The sequence below is a fragment of the Vipera ursinii genome (genome assembly GCF_947247035.1).
Source record: "Vipera ursinii genome assembly, chromosome: 1".
Taxonomy (NCBI): Eukaryota; Metazoa; Chordata; class Lepidosauria; order Squamata; family Viperidae; genus Vipera; species Vipera ursinii.
Window position 1 is genome coordinate 334,936,506 of NC_139512.1, and position 24,188 is coordinate 334,960,693.

Consider the following 24,188-nt stretch of genomic DNA (forward strand, 5'->3'; position numbering starts at 1 on the left):
CATCTTTTTTTTCTTTCCTGCTTTTGTCCTTTTCAGGTGGAGACCAGCGAAATCCCCAAAGACACAGCTTCAGCACCCAAGTGCCCCCCACCTACCCACAACACCAGCCCTATGGAGCAAGTGCCCAATGGAGATGCTGAGATGGGTGCTTCTGAGAATTGCACTATGACCGATCTGAAGGGCAGGCAGCGAAGTGAAAACGAACCCAGTGGCCCACCAGAAGGAGAGATGGGACGGGCCCTGGAAAACGGACGCTGCACCCCCAAGGACAGTCCTGATCCACCTACTAGTGAAGGTGAACAGAAAGTGTCAGATCAGCCTCTTGTAGTCTAAGCAGGAAAGAGTTTAAAGTATCAAGGATAACGATCCTATAGGATTAGTCCAGCTCTCACATCCTAGAAACTAAAGTGAACAGGGCCGAGGACGTTTAAGTGAGGCTATCTATGGCAAAGAAAGAAATGATATAGACCTGGAGTCTTGTAGATGTGTAGAGTCCTTGGTGATCTCTGAGCTTGGTTGTTTGTGTGCATAAGTTTCATTACCAGACTAGTGCACTGATAATATTACCTAGTCTGGTAACAAAATGTCAGCAGGCAAACAGCCAAACTCAGAGACCACCAAGGACTTCACAGTTCAGCCCTGAGCTACATACTGTATATTCTCTTTTCTTGTGGATATTGTCACAGAACTATAGCTTGACGGTATGTCACATATCTTAAAGCTATGGAGCACTTTTTGTTGTATTTTGTGTCTTTTTCTGTCAGTGGCCAAGGTTCTGCAACTTGCACAAGAACCTTCCTGCTAGCAGTATTAACTGTCAAGGTCTTGTGAAATCACTAAGAAGCCCCCAAAACAACTTTGCAATTTAAAAAGTGTTGTTTTCTTTTTAAAAAATAAGGTAATGAATGAACAGATCAACATGTGTGTGAAGCTTTAATTATAAAGATAAAGGAAGGCATGCAGTTGCCTTGAAGCATGGGAGGGTTGAGACTGATTCCTGAGCCAATGTTTGATGTGCAGATATTTACAGGTGTCATTCAAATTAGGAAGCCAGGTTTATCCTATGCAAAAGAGATTAAATATGAATGTTTGAATTCTTTCTTGCTTAATCGTTTAGGCCAAAAAAAGTAGGTCTGACTTAGAAATTCTTACAGGAATGAAAGTATTTTTCTCTTTGTCTGTGATCTCTATTGAAGTAAATGCTGATGGGACTTCTCTTTGTAGGATTGAGTACAGGATTGCCTGTGAGATCCCCAAACCAATATTTCTTCTTTTGCTGATAGTGTGTCATCATTAATCCAAGAGCTTCTCTGTCCCATCCAATAAAGTGCTCTTGAAAATCCAGTGTTTCCCTTAGAGCATATCTAGAAAAAGTTTGTAATGGACTCTCTAGTGAACATCTGGTAGAAGTTATTCTGAAGAGTATTTCTTCCCACTTCATTTTAGGAAGGTCTTGTGGATTGCTGAGTATGAGTGTCGTCTTATGGATAGGTGGGTGACTTCAGAAAATCATTTCTGAAAATGTTAAGATCCTGGAAAATGTGCAAAGAACAGCAGCAAAGATGATAACGGATCTGGAGGTTCCTTGGTGCTCTCGGAGCTTGGTTGTTTTCTTGCAAGTGTTTCATTACCCAAAGTAGGTAACATCATCAATGCTAGTGATCAGTCTAGCACTAATGTTACTTAGTTTGAGTAATGAAACCAGGGTCCCCTAATTTCAATCCTGAGTTTACAAATATTCTCCTTTATTGGATTTAGAGCAGACATGTCAAACTCTCGACGTCACATGACGTCGCGCAACGTATCGGGATGGTTTTTCCCTTGCCGGCAGTGGGGTGTGTGTGGCTTCCAGATGATGCATCCGGCCCACAGGCCGGCAGTTTAACATCCCTGATCTAGAGGCTAAACTATATGATAGATGATTGAGGGAACTAGGTATGTCTAGTCTAAAGAGAAGGACTAGAGATGATATGATAGCAGTCTTCTACTACTTAAAGGGCTGTCACAGAGAAGGGGGAATCAACTTATTCTCCAAAGCACCTGAGGGCAGGACAAGAATTAACAGACAAAAGATTATTAAAGAGATATCCAACCTAGAATTAAGGAGAAATTTCCTGACAGTGAGAATAATGGAGCAGCTTGTCTCCTGGAGTTGTGGGTCCTTACCTGAAGGTTTTCAAGAGGAGACCGGACAGCCATTTGACTGAAAAGGTATGAGGCTCCTGCCTTAAGCAGAGGGTTGGATTAGGAGACCTCCAAGGTCCCTTCCTGCCCTATGATTCTGTGAGATAATAAATCCACTGGCTTGGAATATAGTGAACTGCAATCACTCTCCTTTGCCTCCCACAGTCAGAAATTCTATGAGGGAGTAGCTGAGATATATCTGAGTTTTCTTTTGAACAAAAGCCTATTGTAAAGATTCTCCAGAATCTGGAACATCGTTTCCATCCCCAGGGCTTCCAAAATGCTTATTGTTCCTAGAGATCAGTTTCACATTTGGGAATTACCAGTATCAGGGTTCTCAACCCAGGTGAGTGGTTTTAAAGTTGACAGGTTTGGTTGTGTACTTTAGATGAACAGATGAAAGTAGATGGCTGTTGATGCAGAACTTGGCTCTAAAACCCACATGGTAGTCAAATCATTGTAGATGCAGCATGGCTGCCTTTGGGCGTGTTGCTAACATGTCTGCATGAGTGGAAATCTCACAGAAGAAAAAGAATGGGGGAGACATTACAACATGTGGAAAGAAGGATTGAGAGTGTTTATGAGGAAATGTACAAGAAAAGGAAAGCCTGAATATTCCAAGGAGACCATTCTTACTAAGGCATTAAAATGTGATTGAAAGTGATTTAGTTCAATTTTTTTTAGCATGCAATTAGACCTTGACTTACAACTGTTCATTTAGCAACAGTTCAAAGTTACAATGGCATTGAAAAAGTGACATGACCTGTCCTCAGACTTATGATAATCACATCATCCCCATGGTCACATGATCAAAATTTGGGCGCATGGCAATCAGCATGTATTTGTGAGCTTTCCAGCTGGCTTCCAATAAGCAAAGTCAACACTAGATTTGCTTAACAACTAAGTGATTCACTTAACAGCTGCAGTGATTTGCTTAACAACCACGGTGAAAATGTCATAAAATTGGGCACAACTCATTTAACAACCATAGTAATGGAAATTCTGGTCCCAATTGTCATAAGTCGAGGACTAATATGCTGTGAAAATGTTGCCATGTAGGATTGGTTCGGTTACAAAGTGTCTGCAGCTGAAATGAACTACTATGGAAATGAACATGGATATATGTAGGATTTGGTACAGTTTACTGGAAATATCTCTTATTCAAGTACAGACCAAGCCCCGGTGCTTCAGTTGGAAGATCTGCCTCTTTCCCTCATTAGGAAATTCCTCACCTGTCTGTCCCTGAAGTATTTGGGAAATGAGCAAGAACATAGCACTTCTGATTTAACAGAGTAACAGAGTTGGAAGGGACCTTGGAGGTCTTCTAGTCCAACCCCCTGCTCAAGCAGGAGACCCTATACCATTTCAGACAAATGGTTGTCCAATCTCTTCTTAAAAATCTCGAGTGATGAGCACCCAAAACTTATGAAGCAAGCCATTCCACTGGTTAATTTTTCTCACTGTTAAGAAATTTCTTCTTAGTTCTAGGTTGCTTCTCTCCTTGATTAGTTTCCCATTGATTAGATTTGTAGCAGAGGAACTTAGGAAGGATAAATTAGTGGTGGTGGATTGTTCCCCGTCTATCCCATCTCTTCTTGGTACCTCTTAATAAACCCCAAATCTGTCCTTGAGGAGGCCAGCTCACTTTTTCTCAAGGTGAGGCTACCTCTGCTAAGGGTAGGCTAAACAAATCTTGTCTTCTTCTCTCCACTTTTCCTCAGACTTTCTAAGAGAATCTGCTTTGTCTTTCCAGTCTGGTTTTTGTTGCCTCCCCACTCTTTTTTGGGTGAGCCTGCCCCCAAAATCCAAGGGACAGCCTTTGTGGAGTGGATGAGAGTGGCGAATTCCATGTTCCCAGGGAGCTTATGTTTCCTGCTGGCAGGAAGCCTGTAAAGGGGAGGGGTCTTCTTGACTGCTGCCCTGCCAAGAGCATTTGTTGGGAAGGGGCCTCCTTCAGGCTGAATCTTTGCCAGATGCAAACTCTGAAAGCAGGACCCCAAAGGGGGAGAGTGCGAGTGGCAGGTCAGAACTACCAAGTGATCCCAGAATTGTTTTGGGGTGTGTCCCCAGAATTTCTTTTGTTCCCTAGAGTATTGAGTTCTGGAAAGTCAGCCCTAGGCATCCCAGTATTGAAAGAAATGTGATAAGAAAAGGGAGTGAAGAAAAAAAAAAGTTGTGAAATGTTGATGCTCTTAAGATATTTAAAGACATGGCAGGCTAAAGATGACCAAGGGCAGCAAATGTATTGTATTTCAATAAGACAAAAATAACCTAAAATCTAGTTTTAAAAATAGGAAAGGTGAACAACAGTCTTTTATACACTCAAATATTTTAGACATAGGGAAAAAATAAATAAAGCCAGGACCGTAGAGTTTGGTGAAGGCATTTTGCCAATTGGCTTATTGGCTGCTTATATGTCATCTCAGCAATGCTTGGCTTGGCTGCATTGCTTAGTTTCCAGAAACTCTAAACTCTTGCTGCAATGTTGTCTGGCCTGATCTGAATAAAGTGAGATTCTCTTTGTGGAGCTTGCTGGCCCAGAGGGGGTAGACATGCCAAAGTTGTGGTTATAGTGCAGTTTTATTGATTAAAGTAGCTTTTGCATTACTTCAAAAGTGAGACATCTTAAAATAGTAAATAAAATAAAATAGTATTTAAAATGAAGATGTAATAATTCAAAAATCCAACAAACTCTTTATTTAAAACATTAAAAAGAGGAACGGGAACTCATCACAATTCCCAGTTAAAATGCTAACGTTGAGGTGTGTCAATTAAAAATAAAGTGTAGCCCCATAGCAGAGGAATGCAAAAGTGTACCTGATTCTGAACTCTTTAAGTAATTCACATCTGGTGGACATCACTAATTTCTATCCAGATTCAATATCGATCCCTAGCTAATAAGAGTTGGAACGGACTATTAAGTCATCACCATCCCCCCCTCTTTCCACCTGCATGTTTTATGCATCTTTGAATAAGCTACGTGTTTTGTTCTGATGCATGGCTTTTTCCTCCCTTTCTGAGGCCCCTCAAGTCTGCTTTCCATTCTGTCCCTTCTCCCCATAGCCAAAATAGTACATTGGATACTGTGGTACTTTGACGTAAGCCTGCAAGGAGGTGAGTTCTCATAAGAAAAAGATATAAGCAAGAGGTGAACAGCAAGAGATGTCATAGCAAGAGGTGAACAGAAGAGGCTGAGCCGACTCATCACAGGACAAAGGAGACAGAATGGGGCTCTTTCCTCTTCCCCTCCCCGTGTTAGATCGTATTTGCCAGCTTGCACAGGCCTCAGACCTGATTTGCCTGCTGGGCTTTTCCTGAGTGCTCACCTGTATTTCTCCAAGTCTTCTAAGAGGCTCCCCAGCAAGTGAAGGGAGCTGTGTTTCCTAGCTCTTCAGCTCTTTAGAATGAACATTGTCAGCCTTTTACTCACTTCATTTGTTTAGTCAAGTTACACCTTATCTTTTTGCACAGCAAGCATTCTGTTAAATTTACAAAGTTAAAAAAGCTAAAGGATTTTAAAATTGTAAAGTACGAAGATTACTAAAATGAACCCTAACATCAATTGACAATGAATATTTTGTTGGGAGAGGTGCATCTTTACGGATTGTGCATCCTGCAGCAGGGCCTCTCCTTAAGGGTCAGATGGTTCCATGACTTAAAAATAGCAATAGCACTTAAGACTTGTATACCACTACATAGTGCTTTATAGCCCTCTCTAAGAGGTTTACAGAGTCGGCATATTGCCCCCAATAATCTGGCTCCTCATTTTACTAATCTCGGAAGGATGGAAGACTTGAGTCAATCTTGAACTGGTCTGAATTGAACTATGGCAGAGCTATCCTGCAATACTGCATTCTAACCATTGCAGTGCAAAATCCTTTTGACTGGTGCCAGAGCAAAGAGAGAGATGAAGGCATCAAAGTCAGAAAAGGTGGGATCTGGATGCTTCTGTTATTCATGATTAGTAGTTTCTTCAACAGAATGAGTTGGTTTAGGAGGATTTGGGATGTTTCAGCGATTTGTAAAGGAAATGACAGGAAACTTAGCTCCCTTCCTTAACCAAGTACTTCTCAGACTTTAGCTCCCCTCATTTTTAGCTGACATAGGTAGTGGCTCTACAGAGGGTCATCAGATCACAAACTTTCATTTAGCAACCATTCAAAGTTACACCTGCTATAACAGCCTGTTGTGGGATGATCTCTTCTGGCAGCTACTCTTACAGTTTCTTATCACATCATTGATTGACCTTTGTTTTTCTCTTTTCCTTCTGCCCACCTGGTGGTTTTTCAAAATGCCCTACAAGGTTTTTGTTTTATAGTTTTAGCTGCCTGTTTGTATCTTGTTGTGATCTATTGCAACTTTATTACTACTATTTTCTTTCTTTTCTAATCTGTATACTACCCAACAAGTCTCATCAGATGGTGGAACCCAGATTATCTTTTTTGGGCTGAGAAATTAAATAGGTTTGGACCTCTAGTACTTGGATAGGAGAACCTCAAGGTATCACAGTTGGAGGCTAAAGTATACAGTAAAAGAAACCCCCAAAAGACAGCAATGGTGGTCCCCTGCCATATTGTTGCCAAGGAAATTGTGAAATCATTAGGATTCAGCCTTGACTTTAAGAAGACTACATTGACTTTATTGCCCAATGACTAAAATTGTAAATTACATTGTACCCATAATGTAATACAATAAAACCTGTATTGAATTCTTTATAATACTACTGCAGAATGAAGGCTCACAACCTGGAAAAATATAAAAAGAACAAGGATAGATTTCAAAACAAAACAAAAAAGATTTGAAAACTTGTGGGACAGAGAATCTTCACTGAAGCTGAAGACAGTCAAGTGGGAATGTCTTCTGGGGAGGACATTCCAGAGCAGGAGCATAGCTACTGAAACAGCATCCTACGTAGTTTTCCAGGATTTTCCAGGAAGAGGAGAGTGGAGAGGTGGAAGGACAAAGGAAAACAGTATATATACAAAAGAACGATCAATATCCTTCTAATTCCAAAAATACGAATCTAGCTTAGCCAGTGCTTTTTTTGTATAAGAAAAAGGTGCCGGAACTCACACATGTCATACAACCCGCCTTGCCTACCCTACAAGGTTCCATCCAAAAAAGGTGCCGGAACTCCGTTCTGAGCGTTCTATGAGAAAAAAAGCCCTGAGCTTAGCATCCTGTACCCTCTAGACAAGAATGGAAAATGTTTTCTTAATTGTCTTGCACAGTTTGCTTTCCATAGTATCCTTAATTGTTTCTTTTTTTAAAAAAAATTTTTTAAAAAAATATATACCGTACTTTATTAAACAAGTTTTAAATAAAAACAACAAGAACATTATTACAAAGTACTGAAAAGTGCGTCAAATAAAAAAACACCAAAATATCCTATACATCAAAAAACAAAAACAACAACATTAAACAAGACCGGGGAGAGTAATACTACCCCTAATTTTCTTTTTCTCGTACATCCCAGGCTAAGTAACCTTTAATTACCAAATATTAGAAATCTATAATTGTATATATCTCCAGATTCTATACCTCAAATAATAATACACAATCATCTGGTATTTCCCCCGTCATAGTATCCTTAATTGTTTCAATAACAATTTATATTTCTGCAAGTATGAAGAAACATTATATTTTTCCTGGAATATTATATTACCGGTATGCACAGTACTTAAGGCTCACTAACTAACATGCAGGATAGGCTCAGCATACAAAACAAGGCTGTTCTCAAAGCCCCAAAAGCTCAGAAGGCCCTGTTTCTTCCTTGCTGTGATCATATAAACTATTCTTACAGTAACATTTTTAAACGGGGTAGGAACTGAGCTTGGCTCTGTTTCACACTAGCTGGCCACCATCTTACATTACCCCAGACCAGGGGTAGGCAACCTCGGCTCTTTTATGACTCATGGACTTCAACTTCCAGAATTCCTGAGCCAGCTGGCTGGCTCAGGAATTCTGGGAGTTGAAGTCCATGAGTCATAAAAGAGCCGAGGTTGCCTACCCCTGCCCCAGACTATCTATGCCAGAGAAACAGAAACTGACAATTAGAGTGTTCAAGGTGCAAATCATCATCACATTTTCCATAAGAGAGCCAGCTTGATGTAGTAGTTAAGGTGCTGGACTAGGACCTTGTCAGCTGGGAATTCTAGTTGTTTCTTTAACTTGAAAGCTGACTGATTGACTTTGCCTACTAGTTGCTTAGATTCTAAGAGGTAGAAGCATTAGGTACATCACATTGAGTGGTAAAGAAATAAAGATGGGATATAAATCTAATAATAAGTACTAATAAAAGTTGAATTTTCAAGAAGAAACATTTTAGTGCATGTTACTGAGAGTCTTTGCTAAATGGATGTTTTGAGTATATGTGATATAAGAATCTTGGCCAAAAGGAATGGTTGTGTAGACTAAAGTACTTGTATTGTATTTCAGTGTTAACTCTGAAACTCTGTGTTACTATTTTCTACTCTACTCCATTCTACTCCGATAATTGGGAAAACAGTACCTCTGATGCTCAAAGGAGTTTAATATGCAGGTAGTCCCATATTATCTATCATTTGATATGACCAAGACACCCTATGTTGGAGGTAAAGTGCTCCAAGTACATTTGATCCCAACAGAAACCATATGTTTGGCTTTTTGTAAGGCCCCATACTAATTCTAACCTCTCTTTGTTTTTTTAGGCAAAGAAGACAAGGAAGAAAACCACTACAACTCACTAAAAATGGAGGCAAGTATTGTATGGGAATTTCATGGGTTGAGGATAATGTTACTTCTATTCCAAAGGCAGCAGTTATTCTATGGGAAAATAATTCAGAAGTTGAATTGCACGTTTATGCAATAGTTATAAAAATCAGCATTCTTTAACTATGTCTGCCCTTAGTGGATATAGATCGCATAGTGACCCCAGTGTAGTGTGCTGGTCCCAGTTGCTTTCTTAATTCAGTGAAGGCAGGTAAGTTAGCTGGGTCTTGTAAAACATTGTTTGTTGAAAGCTAAACCATTTGTTGTGCTCCAAGTCATTGCTGTGGTTTTAGGGGGATATAAAGATGGCCAAATGGGCAGGGTTCAGGATTTGCTCATATTTATAGGCATCCTCACTCCTGAGTTTGTGCTGTGCAACAGTGAAGCAAGAATAGTTTTGAATCCTGTCAGTATCCAAGGATAGATAAACATGAAAGCCTCACCCTTCCTTTGGCAAATAGAATGTCTTTGTAATACTTCCAGAATGTTCTCTTTGACTTTGAAAGAGAAGGGATGCTGGCAGCTGCTGAGAACAATTCAAAGACTGCATTCTTACAGAATGCTTAACCTGCTTTCTGTGTTCTCCCATTTTCTGGGTTTGCACAGCAAATGAGCCCTTGCAAACAGACAAAGAGCCCTGGTTTAGGGAAGGATGAGTCCCCTTTTGATCCAAGGATGTCATAACATATGCAAAAGGCCATCAGAATTGGGTGGCTATAACATTTATAAACAAACTGTATATTTGTGAAGTACTAATAGATTTGTATAAGTTCCATAACCTGAAACTTCTGTTTTAATTGCTTTTTCCCCAAAATTTGTAGATTGTAGAAGAGAATAAAAAAACAAAAAAAAAGCAGCATGGAACAATCAGTTCTTGCTGCTCTGTTGCTATTTTATTCTGTTCATTTTCTGTTATTGTGCATATAGGAAGAGAAGAATAGATTTGTAGTGAAAACAGCCTGGATCAAGCTTGGAGGCATTTCAGAACTTTCCAGAAAATTTACCAATCTGAAAAGTTAAACCTGAAAGTTTAAAACCTGAAAAAAACACACATCTGGAAGTATTCTTCTATTAACCAAATGGGCTGGATTTGCACAATGTGATAAGCCACCCCACAATTAATCACGTTTAACCAAATAAACTGTATAAACACAACCACTTGCTTGTTCCACGTGAACAATGTTTGTTCACTTAGTCTAGAAGAAATCATGAACCTGGGCTTCAGGAAATGGCACTGCAAGCATAAATGGACTATAGATCAGCTGTGGTAAAATATGTCATATCACTTATGGCAGACATGTCAAACACAAGGCCCGGGGGCCGGATCCGGCCCACGAAGTGGTTTCATGCGGCCCGCAAAGCCATCCTGGAAACAGTGAGGGAACGGCCCCCACTGCCTTGGCCCTGGCCCAGAGACCCTCCTTCTGCCAGAGACCCTCAGATCTGTCCCACTCCTGCCCAGGCCCCCATAGGCACCCTTGATGGGAACGATGTAGAGCTGGCCACGCCCACCCAGTAGGCCATATGCACTCTAGTCATGCCCACCCAGTAGGCCACGCCCACCCTGGCCATACCCACCCGGCCCCTTGAAGGCAACTGCAATGCTGATGCGGCCCTCAATGAAATTGAGTTTGACACCCCTGACTTATGGCATCGTGCATCAAAGCAAAATAAGATCTGTCTCTTTTCCCATCTTGCTCTGTTATTTGATAGGCAACTAACCAGACTTAGCATCTCACAGAGTTCCTTCTCCAATAGCCTATAAGCTCTGCATCCCTTTAAAAAAATAGCATACAGGTAGTCCTTGATTTATGACTGGTGGCTTAGCAACTGAAGTTACTCCAGACACTAAAAAAGCTACTAATGACCCAGATTTGAAGTTTTGATGTCTGCTCTTCCCAAAGTGACCACATTTTGGGCACTTGGAAATTGGCCAGCATTTACAACTGTTTGAAGCATTCTGTGGTCCCTTTACTGCAATATTTTTTGTCAGAAACCATGTTCACTTCCAGTTTCCAGCAAACACTACCCCACAACAAACAATGGATTCACTTAACAAGCACCATAAAAAAGGTTGTAAAATTGGGTCTGGTCATGCATGTGGTGACTTGCTTTACGACTGTGATGACTTGTGGCTGAAATTGTGGGCTTAATTATGATTATAAGTCGAGGACTACCTGTTTATGTTATTCATTGGCTGTATTCACACAATGCACCAATCTTCAAATTTATAGAAAAGAATGACCCCTAAAGTAACCACAATCACAGATTCAATCAAGTAGTCTATTTAACCTGGTTACTGAATTAACCCATTTTCTGAGTATTGGCAACCTTTTAGAGCTTAAATATCAACAAAACCTCACCTTGCACAAAGGTAGCGATTGCCTTTTTAACAGAACTTGTGGAGGCTGTGGTGTTATCCCATTCATTCAGTACTTTCACCACATAAACAGCACAGATAGTCTTCAACTTGGGATCAGAATTTCTATTGCTAAATAAGGCAGTTAAGTGAGCTGCCCCCAATTTTACTTCCTTTTTTGCCATAGTTAAGTGAAACAAGCAGCCATTAAGTGAATCCAGTTTCCTCCACTGACTTTGCTTGTTGGAAGCCAGCTGGGAAGGTCACAAATAGCAATCATATTACCCCAGGATGCCAGTTGCCAGGTGCCTGAATATTGAACACGGGGGTATGGCAATAGTCATTAAGTGCAAGGGTCAATTGTAAATCATTTTTTTCACTGCCATTGTAACTTTGAACCATCGCTTAGCAAATGATTGTAATTTGAGGACTACCTGTAATCAATTCTTCAACAAAATCAACTTAAACTTGAAAATCTGCTCCTGAAAATGGTAGAAAAGGATTATTGTGAAGTGTCTGCTCCAGACAGGCCAGTAAAAAATGTGCTTCTGTAGAACCATTTCTTCTAGTCTCAATTTCTTCAGAGAATTTGGCATTTTCCAACTAAAACATGATTTGTGCAGATGCTCCATTTGCTTCTCCTGCTGCTGAAATATCCAGCTTTTATTTTTTTTATTTTTATTTTAATTCCATTTATATCCCGCCCTTCTCCGAAGACTCAGGGCGGCTTACAAGCTTAGCAGTAGCCTTCATTCTATGTATATGCCTGCTTATTAGGGCTTTCACACACACCCCAAGCGGCATTATTACAAAGTCAGCTTAATTGCCCCCAACAATCTGGGTGCCCACTAAAGGTTGCTTCTGTATTTATTTGGAAATGTCGGGCAGAAGAAGGTTGGATGAGGTTATAAGACTAAATTAATTAGAAATCTAGTCTTCCATTCAGTGCTCTGAGGTACACTGTAATTATCAATCACATTTGAAATTTGAAGAGAGTCTAAGAAAGGATTGCCTAAAATGTTTGCATTTATACAACACACTAAATCCTAAATCAGGACTAGTAAACCATAGCTGCTATGTTCATGTAACTCTATGTGATTAAAGAAATAACATTTTCGATACACACAACAATTTGGTTCAATGAATATAATACAACTCATGTTTTTACAACTCACAAAACCACAAACTAACCCTCTAGTTCATTGTGTAAACACAACTAAAAATAGGTAAGATTTTTTTGTCCTTGATGGACACCATTACCATAGCTATTCTTTATTATACGACATGAATCCAGTTAAGACTTGATTTATTTGTGCCCTTGGATCGCACACCCTGAACTGGAAATCCAGAAACTGTGAAATGAGTATGAGAATCTTAGCTTTCATTTTGGCTTAGTAAAATTAATTATTGGTTCTTTGGACTGTTTAGAGAAGTTTGGAAGCTGTAAACAATACTAGGCAAGTAGTAAACAAACCAGGACTTTCCTCAAAGCTGTATCTTCAAGGTTCAGTATGATCATTCCTCATGACCAGCAGAAGCAAAATAGGTGCAGCTTTCTTAATTACCGAAAATATATTTTTTCTACATACATGTCCAAGCTAGCTTTGAAGTAGCCATTCTTTATATTTCCCTCCTCCTGTTAGGGATCTCGTGGCCGTCTGCGTGGAGGACTGGGTTGTGAGTCCATCCTTCGCCCGAGGCCAGTGCAGCGTCTGACCTTTCAAGCTGGAGACCCCTACTACATCAGCAAGAGGAAGCGGGATGAGTGGCTGGCCAGGTGGAAGAGGGAGGTGAGGAAGCGCATCGGTATAAATGTCCTTAGCTATGAAGGAAAACCTCCAAATGCCAATTTTTAATTTTTCCTCATAATCTCCTCTTGAGAAATGATTGCTGTTTCATGCTGATGGATATGTATTTATTTCTAATGTTAAAATACACAATTAGGAGAGTTAGATCTACATAAGGACTTGATATTGACCTGTGGATGGTTTGAGAATGCCCAAGGTTCTTTTCTGAATAGTTCCAGGATTCTCTATGGAAGATAAACAAATCTGTATAACAAATGGCTACTAACTGGGTGAGACAGGATTATGCATCAAACTTGAGAGATTTAAGACTTGTAGACAGTTGCTTCCTCATTGTGTGGCTTGGTGAGCGAAATGGCTGGGTCAGCTGAATGAGATAAGATAGTTATCCTCTTCCCTTGATAGGGAATTTCCAAGTTTGTATGAATATATATATTTCTTTTTATTCCTCATATTACAGCTTATTTATTTCTGTGGGGAAAGCCATGGTGGTGGTTTAAAGGAGACCAACCTATGAAGCAACACTGTTGTGGAAAGCAACAATAATATGACTCTATGCATATAGTACAGTGAAGGGTTGTGTTTGAGGCATAGGAAAACTGCTAGAATTGTGAGTGATTTCCCTCAGATTGGGGCAATAAAGTGGGAAGCCATTTTGTGCAATAAGGCTGGCTCTGGGGTAGGAATTCCCTTCAGCATTTACCGAAAAGATAATTGGAATGTGAGAGATGTCATTTATAAAGAGGTGGTAGTGTGCATGGCTGCCAAGGATGTAGGGAGGGCTAAGTTGACTATAGAGGGAAAAGTCTTAGGAGGGTCCTAGTATCTGCCTAACATTAGTTTTTACAAAATGTAGTTATGATTCTACAGTGTAAAGGGATACTTTAATATGCCAGGGGAGCATAAGGAGTTTCTGGAGAAATCTGGCATAAAGCAGAACTCTGAAAAGTTCTTGGTCCACATTCTTACCAGGTAACTTGCTTTCATGTAAATGAGGATAATTATTGTAGAATAGGTGAATAGGTAGATTTGTGAGTGGGTGGGTTTTGATGATGTAGCGTGATGGGCTAGGTGGCTTGGTGGAAAGTTCTTCCAGGTTTTTTTTTTCTGGAAGCCAACTGTCCTTACCTACTCTGCAAGTTATCCTGATGAGTCACAGATCCTCTGTTCTCATGTACTACCATTCTGTAGAGTGTCTGTTCCCCTTCTATGCTTGTTTGTGGTCCTGACCTAATAGCTAAGCCAACCATGTATGTGCCCAAATAAATATATACACCAAACTGGTCTAGCCTCTCCTGCAATTGTCAGGAATGGTAACATTAAAGCTAAAGGGTTGGATGTTATCTAGTAGGAAACTGAATTGGTATCTTGTAAACAAAAGGGGGCAAGCAGGCTTGCCTGTAATTCAATTTTCTGATGCATGTTGTCCCAGCTTTGGTGCCTTTTCCCTAATTTTAAATTTTGGCTTAGATTTCATTGTGCTTCATTTAATTGTATTTTTTGTGTATGTCTGTGTGCGCTTTCAAGTCAGTCAATCTGCATGAATAAATCCATGCAGTTGTCTGGATCAGGTTTTTGGAAATGGCTTGCCATTGTCTTCTTCCTAGGATTGAGACAGAATGACTGGCCTAAAGTTGACATCATGCCTCAGGTGGCACTAGAATTCACAGGTTCCCAGTTTCTAGCCTAGTTCCTTAAGCACTAGTCCAAACTTGCTGTTCATTGTACATATAAACAGTTGAAAATAGGCTAAAATGAAATGTCTGAGATGCCTGAATTTCATTAGCAGTTTCTGTTCAAGGAAGGGTAGTGAGGGGTACTTTTAGACAGCATCCTTAGATTCCAACTTAGGCTCTAAACTGGGGTTGCGGTCTTCTCTCTCAGTTGTCATGTCCATTTCCTTCAGTTGTTGCATGGATTTGCTCCCACTTTTCTTTGGATGCTTGTGTCAACTTATGAGAAAAATAACACTAAATCCTATGGTTTTTTAAAAAAATTCACAGCTTAATTTAAACCAATTTGGTATATACTATAAGCAATTCTCAGTCCAGGTTTTGTCATTGCCAGGTTGGAAGAGATGGATTTCTGAAGTTTGCTGGGGCTTTTATTTTTAGTTTTTTAGTTAGAATCAGGTTGGAGGCCTCCTGAAAAACTGGTGACATTCTTGTTTTTCCACCCATTTGCTTGCCAACCCTGTTTGCTGCTGATAAGATCCTTTTCTCGGCTGATCCCCTGGTAGTTGTACAGAAAGTAATATTCTGATGCCATATAACCTCATTCTTCTCTAAAACAGCTGCAGCTTATTTCTCAAGAGTTGCTTTGCAAGAGAGACAAATAACTTTTGAAAAGAGCTTTGTAATCTTCTTAGGAGGGGTCCAGAGGGAAGTACTCTCATCAGTATGAAGAACTTCTCTTTAGAAGGCAAGAAGATCTGCCATTTTCCAAAACAGCCGCTTGTGAATTAGACAGTCACCTGTAATTCCTCACCAAATGTTGAAAAAAAACCCTCTTATTACACCTTTTCTGATTATGATGGATGTGTGGAGACTGGTTTTCAAGTACAGATTAGAATTGTGGTATATTAAGCCTGTTTTATTTTGAGCAAAACCAGTAGTCCACCTAGTTAAACTTTTATCTGCTTTGGCAGCAGCCCTCCAGTATCACAAGAAAGGAGTGGTCTTTCCAGGCATCCTTTTGTCTGGAGAGTTTAGCTAATAAAGCAGGTGGTTATCGCTGAGAGACACAAACTAGAGAATATGTGAAATGTATGAATCCATATTGTATACGTATCTCCATCTCAATTTTAGTCACTTTTATTTTTGCTGCAGAGGTAGAATGAGGGCAAGGGCCATGACATATGGTCTACGTCAAAGAATCCTTCAACTTCTAATTTTCAGAAACATGCTGTCTGGGGAGAAATGAACTTGAGCCTTCATAATGAATGAGCACATTACTAATTTATGAGACTCAGTTATTTGACATTCCAAAGGATTCTGGTATGCTGGGAAGCCATAGTTTCGTATCTCTCTGTGTGTTCCGTTAAACTCTTGGTTTCACTGTAACACTTCAAGGAGACTAACCAGAAAACCTTTCCATTGCTTGTAAAACTTAAACATGAAATTACTTAAGTGAATCAGTCCTCCATGCTGCCAGCAGAAGCCACTTGATGTAAAAACATCAAATTGCTGTAAACCGATGATGGCTTATAGAGAAGCTTCTTCTTATCCTGTACATTTATGAGTTCCCAGCTGAATTATTAATGGTTGTGCAGAGGTAGGACAAAATTAGGTGATGCGTTGGGATGAACAGGAAATGTTCTTTGAATCTAAGCTGCACTTTTAAAAGCTCTCACTAAACTAACTGTCTTGCATCTTTCAGAAATAGCATGTGGTATTTGGATATTTTTTTTTGCAGGAGCTGGTCCAGACTCTTGTCCTTCAAGGCTTTCCTGATTTCCAGGCTAAACATATGATGAGTTTTTTTCATCCATGAAAACTTGGTCCCACAGATTAAAATATTGAGGCTTGAGATTCGTTTTTAGCTAAATGCTGATATCCAGACATGGTTTTTTTGCTTTTGCATATCTGTCTTCCTTTCCAGCACTTGATCAGTTCCAGAAAATACCACTAGCTACTGCTTGTGCAAAATCATAACTTACTTCTGGCCCTTCTGAGAGTCCTAAGTTTAGAGCTTCATACTAGAAATAACATACTGGGCATTATAACCCTCAGGGCCCATATTTCCAAATTCTTTGATTTATTCATCAGGCCGTTTGTTTTCTGAACTTGCTCCAACAATGTGCTAGATTCTTCTTCACCATACTCTAAGAGCAAATTTCCTATTTGGTTTTATTTATTTATTGGATTTTTATCCCATCTTTATTATTTTATAAGTAACTCAAGGCAGGGAACATTCCTAATACTCCTCCCTCCTCCCATGTTGCCCACAAGCACAACCCTGTGAGGTGGGTTGGGCTGAGAGGATGTGACTGGCCCAAAGTGTCACCCAGCCCTCTTTCATGCTTAAAGTGAGAATAGAACTCAGTCTCCCGTTTCTAGGCTAGCATCTTAACCACTGTACCAAACTGGACTGTTTTTCTGATCAAGTGTGTTCCTGAGTATATTTGTATATTATACAGGGTGTATATTTTATACATATATACATACATACATAAAATAACACCCACACCCACACCTACAGTCAAACAATGCATAAGATAACTGGTCATTCTGCCTCATGGAGATTGTTTCTACATTGTCCACAGGCTTTGTGGAATGTAAATGTTTCTGTGCAATTTGAATATATGTTCTCCTCACAATCCTGCTAAAAATTACTCTCCTTCATTCTTCACATACTGCTATAAAACTTAAGAAAAAAAAATGAACAGACGCAGAGGTGAGGGGAAAGGAGAGGGTTAATCTCCCCCTCCATTGCTCAGTTAATGGACAGGGAGCAGCTGAGCAGTGGGGACAGAAAAAATTTCAGCTAAAGTTATAAGCCCCCCCCCCAGTTCTCCCCCACTGATTACTGTTCCCTGCCATTCTATTGAGTGATGTGGAAGGGAGAAGAAAAGGAACAGATATTTCCCTAAGCTTGAAAGCTATGGGAAGCAGTGCAAAAAAGGGGCTAACTTCCACCCCCAGTCATACCCCCAGTGTCAGATTTTTTTTAATGGATGAGCAACAGAAAAATAAAGCTGCTGCAGCTATTCTTTCCCCCATTACTTATTTGTTCAGAAGATGGGAATCATGGTCCTCACCCCAAGGCTATTCATCAGGGGAAACCTGAACAGTTGGAAAGTAGAGTGTCATATTTGTGTGCTGGATTAAAAGGATTGGCGGGGGGCGGGGGGAAGAAGAGAGAATATAGTGAAGTGTAGGGCCTATGAGCAAAAGTTTCCCTCCTTGGAGCAAAACTAAAAATGAATGTTATGATGATTCTGTGCATTGACTGCAGAATGTGCCTATTCTTCAAAGAATATACATAGTACATTTGAGGAATGTACATTCCTCAAGCTTATTGGATATTGGAGTCACCTCCAACTGCGAGAAGGGTGATATATAAATTTAACAAATAAATAGCAATAACACTTAGATTTGTATACCGCTTCACAGTGCTTTACAGCCCACTAAGTGGTTTACCGAGTTAGCATATTGCCCCCAACAATCTGGGTCCTCATTTGACCAACCTCAGAAGGATGAAAAGCTGAGTCCACCTTGAGCTGGTCAGAATCAAGCTGCTGGCAGTCAGCAGAATTAGCCTGCAACACTGCATTCTAACCACTGCGTCACCACAGTTCATAAATAAATAAATAAATAAATATCATAAATTAATATCCTGACAGCATTTTGCATTAAGGTTCATAGAAAAGTATGTATAATGTATGGGAACTTTATAGAGTTTTTTCTTTCTGGAATGATCTTAATGTATATCTGCCATAAGAAGTGAAGAATGTGTGGGTCAACCAGTTGTTTAATTCAATATTCGCTCAAAGAAAGCACGCCATTGGATCATGCAGCCTAAAGTGCATAGGTTGATAGCATGTTAAGCCTTGTTGTGAAAACACAAAGATTGGGAGAGGGACTTCCTAGAAATCATTGCCTATGGTGTCCACAAAGGATAGAGGATGGGTAACCCAGCACAGATAAAAATGGTGCTTCAGTAATTGTTCTGAGACTTGCATCACAGTGATTGTTCTGAGATTAGCACGAAATACTTGTTCCTCTATATCCATTTTTTTCTCATTTCTTTTTTACTCTTAATGTATTACTACCCTTCCAGAGGTCCATCTGTTATATTTTTAATAAAATGCAACTCTGTTCAAGGCTGTTGTCCAATACAAATTTAACTGACTTTCTGATAAGCCTTTGCAGAACATCTTTAATTTAAGGGAGCAGTCAGCAAAAGTGACTCTCCTCCAGAAGACATTGCTGTGCTCCAAAATAATAGTCTTGCCACAGGGCACATTGAGATGGAAGTGCATTCTTAGACTAACAGTAATTTGAGCTGTAGCTCTCGGCTCATAAGCCATGAATAACTGTCACATCATCAGTCCTTAAACAAGACTGCAAGATAAATTCAAGCTGCTTTCTGATCTGATGGCCTGGTCTTCTGAGATCATCTGAGTCACATAGCAAGAGCAAAATGTGGAACTGCTTCCATTGAGAGGGCAATAGTTAGGCTTAGAGATCTTGCATACTTATTTGGGTTGAATTTAGGAGAGATCAGCATGGTGCCATTATCCTGTTACTCTCATTCTATCTTTTCCTCATAATTCTTCTGTGTTTTCTTGAATTTTAGAAAAGCTTGCGTTCTTTCAGTTAAAAGCAAATGGAACGTAATCTTTGTAGGTGTAGGTGTTTTAGTGTACTGATTTGCCTTTTGTACTCTTTAAGGGGATTTGGTACAGGCAGTGACAAATTAGAAAAATCCAGCCTCGCATATTTATTATAAAAGGGGTGCTACCCTACTTGATGGCCCTATTCTTTTAATTAATCTTTTAATTATTTCCTGGGTAATTTTTTGTGAATGAGAGCATTAGTACAATAGCAGTATAATTCTATAATTTTCAGTTTAAAAAAATATCCAGAAATCCCTTTTAATCATAGTCAAATTCTAGAAAGATTAGGTTTTAAAAATTAGCATTACTGTGTGAATATATTAGCACACTATTAATGCTGAAATATAAACATTACAGATGTAACATTGCAGTCTAATGTTACCTTTTCTTTAGAGAAAATTTGAGGAGATACAGGACATACCAACATAATTATAATGTTAACATTTGTATTATGGTGTTAATAGTTCTGTAACATGACTACAGTTCAGCTTTTTTTAAAATTGTTGAAAAAAGGAAAACATGGGAGAGTTGATATTTTTAAACAGTTATCATAACAGTGTTATTCTCTACAGTATACCTTTATTTAAAAAATCAGACGAGAAAATGTTTCAGCAATGATTAAAAGCAGAAATACAATGACACTTAGCAGAATAGTTATATGCTGATCTTCAAACAGCTCCATCCAGTGCAAACACCTCACATCTAGTGTGATGGACAAACAGCATATAACTGAAGAGCCATGAGTGAGTTGCATTATAATCCTGTCACCCATCATCTGGAAGCAAAGGAGATGGATTAGGGTTTCCTTCTCAAGCAGAACAAGTGGCACCATAAAGCTTTGCCTTTTGGTAGCCCATCAGGTTTGCCCTGTTGCACCTGGGGCAGGTGGCGGATGGCATCTGAGGTGCTGATTGCTGTGGTTGTGTGTGCTAACTCCCTCCTCTCCTTTACCTTTCTCCCACAGACTGATAACCCAGCGGCAGCTCAGCTTGACAAGGTTCGTGGCACACCTTTGGGGTTTTGGGGGGAGGCGGCTTGTCTCTCATGTGGCCTTCATACCAGGCTTGTGTGCTAGGCGTGTGGATGTGCACACGCGGACATGCATTCACATCCTCCCATGCGTGTGCCCGCTGCCATAGAGTTGTATTTGCTCATGCACACCTCCAGACATGCTTTGCTTCTGTACAATGTGGTTTTGATACTGTTATGGGGGGAGTGACCTGTGACCTGTTGGCTGCTGGACTGTTAACTATGTATGACCCTTTTTCTAGGATAGCATTTTCTATTGCCCCATTCTTGCTTCCCTTCCTTTTCTCCACTCTCTCTTCTCTGCTCTCCTCCTCTCTTTCATGCAACCAAAGCCAACTTTGAGGTTTGTGTTTCAACTACTCAAATGTTCATTGGATGCCCAGGATGCTCTTATATCATCAAACCTAGTATAGAGAACTCTTACTCTGGGAAAATTCATGTTTAGCAAGACTTTTTTACTTGTAAGTATCAGCCACAGGTGGAAATAGGACTAAATGTACCTTGATTGGTTGTGTTCACATAATAACCTAACTATCTGTTTTCTGGGTTTACATAATAATTAAACTATTAAATAGGCTGAGTTAAAACAACATACTAGCATACAGGAAAACACATCAATATTAATATTAAGCAAGATCTTCAAATAACTTGGTTAAGAGATTGTAACAGATTTTTAATTAAGCTTTTAATTTTTAATGACCCTTTTGATAGTGATTAATGCTAAATGGAATGGAAATTCTGCACTAGGATAACACATGTAACTCCTGCAAATTGGGAAGAACGAAGACCAACAGGGAGCTTTCTGATAGCTGGAAATGAATGAATGTTTGACTTTTATGAATGTACTAGGCCACAGTCAATTGCTTCCATGAATAATAATTAGTCTACCCTGGAAGTTTTCTTTTAAGCTAAACTGACATATTACTGACATTATATCAGAAATACCTTTATACACATTTTAGGTAGCTAAACTGAAGTTGGGTAATTCATGATTCATTGTGTTAGCCGTTGTCTTAGGGCATTGTATAGTCCAGGCCCTCACATTAAACTTTACTATAATTTGTTTGTTTAGAGATAGCATGTTAGGTGAACATTTTTCTCAAATAGGCTTAGTGCATTGTGTGAGCCCAGTCATAGTCTGTTTTTTCTCCTTCTGATAGTTGTTTGTGGGAATAATAGCCCTAACTGGATGAATTGTTGCAATCATCAATTAAAGGCAGAACGGTTCTTCCTCTGCCAAATAGTCTCTAGGCCTGACAACCAGCAAAGCATGGAATTTCTGAAAGGACACCACAGCCTACCAAACTCATGGTGCTATGCCAGTTTGAATGAAAAACGGTTTGAAAGGTGACTTTTTCTTCCTGTCTGCATCCAAAAATGTTGTGTGGCTTCTCTTTTAACAATAAGAGGCACCAGCAGTGTAACCTTATAATGCCTAGTTTATGTAACTGTGATAATTCAGTAGCGATGTAAATTAGTATCTCAAGTTCTTGCTACGTGGAAGGTGTGAAAAAGCATATTCTTTGCATGTACAAGTTCCAGGTTCAAACCCTAGCATAAACAATTGAAAAAGAACTCAAGAAATCACAAAATAGGGAAAGCGCTCTTTCTCTAAAGCTTCTCTAGTCAGAATAGATAACTCTGATAGATGAGCTACACATTGCCTTCAATTTCATCGTTATGAAGTTCAAAAGAGAGATTTCAAAGTTCATCATTGTGGGGCAGGAAGTTATAGAATTCTAGATGGAATTCCAGATGGTTTTCTGACAGTTCCAAGGACATTTTTTATTCCAAATCTGCCAATCCCATCAAAGTCCTAATTGTGAATAATTCCTTCTATTTGCCCTCTTCTGCTTGCTAGAGCCAGGTAAGCACTGTGGTTTTCTTTGGGGCTTGATGCTAGGAAATGGCAGCTATAGGCAAGAGTAATGGGAGAAGCCCCTCAGTAGTAGGTCCACTTAGTATGCTACACTCTAACCTTATTTTAACAAAATACAATGTGATCGAGTGGTTCATATATAATATGCTTGGACAATGGCTAGGCTTGTATAGTGATCTGAGCTATAAACCACACAAACGTGTTTTAGCTTGGTCAAGTACTATATGTTGCATGAATGCATCAGTGAATCTAACCAGAAAATAGGCTAGAGACCATTGCTTTGGGGTAGAACTGGCAAAGAAATCCCTTGCTACTATTGCATCCAGTATTTGTGGGTGAGGGTGGATGGAATAATGATATTTCCATCTTAGTTCTCTTATTAACCTTTAGTAGCTTACTGTGACCAATTTGCATGATACTTTGAAGATGAAATTGCTTGCATTCATTCCAGTGTGAATTCCAGGTTGTTTGCTCAGTCAACGGATGTAGCTGAAGTGCCTGTTCTTCCAGTTTACAAAGGGATTATTTTCTGTTCCAGCAAAGGCAGCAGAGAATCTTGCAGCTCCTTAAGCTTATGCAGTGATATATCAGTTTTTAAGACTGTACAAGCACGTTTGCTACAATGGAATTAATACTGCTTGCTCCTAGGGGAGGTTTGATAGTACAAGTCTTTAGTAGCTTGGTGGCCATTTAGCCCTGAAAAGCTTATGCCCTACTATGTTTCTCAGTCTCATCTAGAATTTGACTTGTGCCTGACAGTGATGCTTTAGTCTTTGCAGATTGGGAAAGTAGACAAGATTGTTGAAGCTTGAAATGGACGATTTGTGTTCTCAGTCCTGATACTTCTTGAGTCTTCTAAAACAGAATAGGGTTATCAGTTACTATAAGCTTCAATAGTTAAACTGAATGTTCATATTGAGAAACAGTGTACCTCTGAATGCAGTGTTGTGGGATAAGAGCAAGATGAACTCCAAAATCTTTTAGCTGATCACTGTTGGTAACAGCAAACTGGATTAGATTGGATACCAGATGAAAGAATCATCTCTTTCAAACTTGGATGTTTCATAAGACCTATTGAATTTGCTTTTTGGTGCTTACTGATAAAATTTCTCAGAAGTGATCTTTTTTGCCTAATACTCAAAAAGAACCTTTCTTTGAAAAATTGTAATTCCTAAGCTTGTTTGTTGGTAGTTGCCTGTCATCCTTGGCTTATCTCGGGATGGATAGAAGAGCACCAAGAAATCCCAAAGCTGATAGCTAGATTAGAAAGTCAGAGAAACATCTCGGAAGAAGTGGCAAGCAAATTCCATATTGTTATTAATAAAACCACATGGAAATATTCATATAGTCACCAAGAGTTGAGGAAAATATTATTAAATATGGTTTAATAGTTGATTGGATTATTCAACAAAAAGAAAGATACTAATTAATTTTAATAATAAAAATAATTGACAGCTACCATCTAATTTACCTGTATTAATTTGGATTATGTGCAATGTCTTCATTTGCCATCATTCAATACTTCAGATTTAACTCCTGATAGTTTCTTCAGTATGCGTGTGAATGTGAGTATTGCACCTATTTGCAACCCTTTAAAACAGCCTGTTTATTTACATTGATTTAAAGAATGTCCAACTTCAACTGAATTTGGGCACATTACCTAACAGAAAGCCTGAGCAGTAAAATAAAGAAACAGATGACAGAAGCCCAATTTCAAGGGTCTTACAGATTATCATATGTGCCGTAGAGCCTCAATGAATCACAGATGACAGATTACAAATCCCGAATCAGAGATGACAACAGCCACCTCACCACTTCCCCATGCCAAACCCAAAATACATC

At 39.4% G+C, this 24,188-nt stretch overlaps 1 protein-coding gene across 7 annotated transcripts in view; it reads left to right on the forward strand.

Annotated features, from left to right (window-relative positions):
• DNMT3A (DNA methyltransferase 3 alpha) overlaps nt 1–24,188 on the forward strand; it is a 119,353-nt gene that overhangs the window by 47,653 nt on the left and 47,512 nt on the right. For 5 of the 7 annotated variants that reach the window (XM_083360585.1, XM_083360588.1, XM_083360589.1 and 2 more), the window contains exons 4-7: nt 37–295; nt 8,874–8,920; nt 12,937–13,083; nt 20,403–20,435. In XM_083360585.1, the coding sequence (XP_083216711.1) occupies nt 37–295; nt 8,874–8,920; nt 12,937–13,083; nt 20,403–20,435 (486 nt within the window). The remainder of the gene's footprint in view (nt 1–36; nt 296–8,873; nt 8,921–12,936; nt 13,084–20,402; nt 20,436–24,188) is intronic. The other 2 variants (XM_083360587.1, XM_083360591.1) reach the window with 1 other exon arrangement.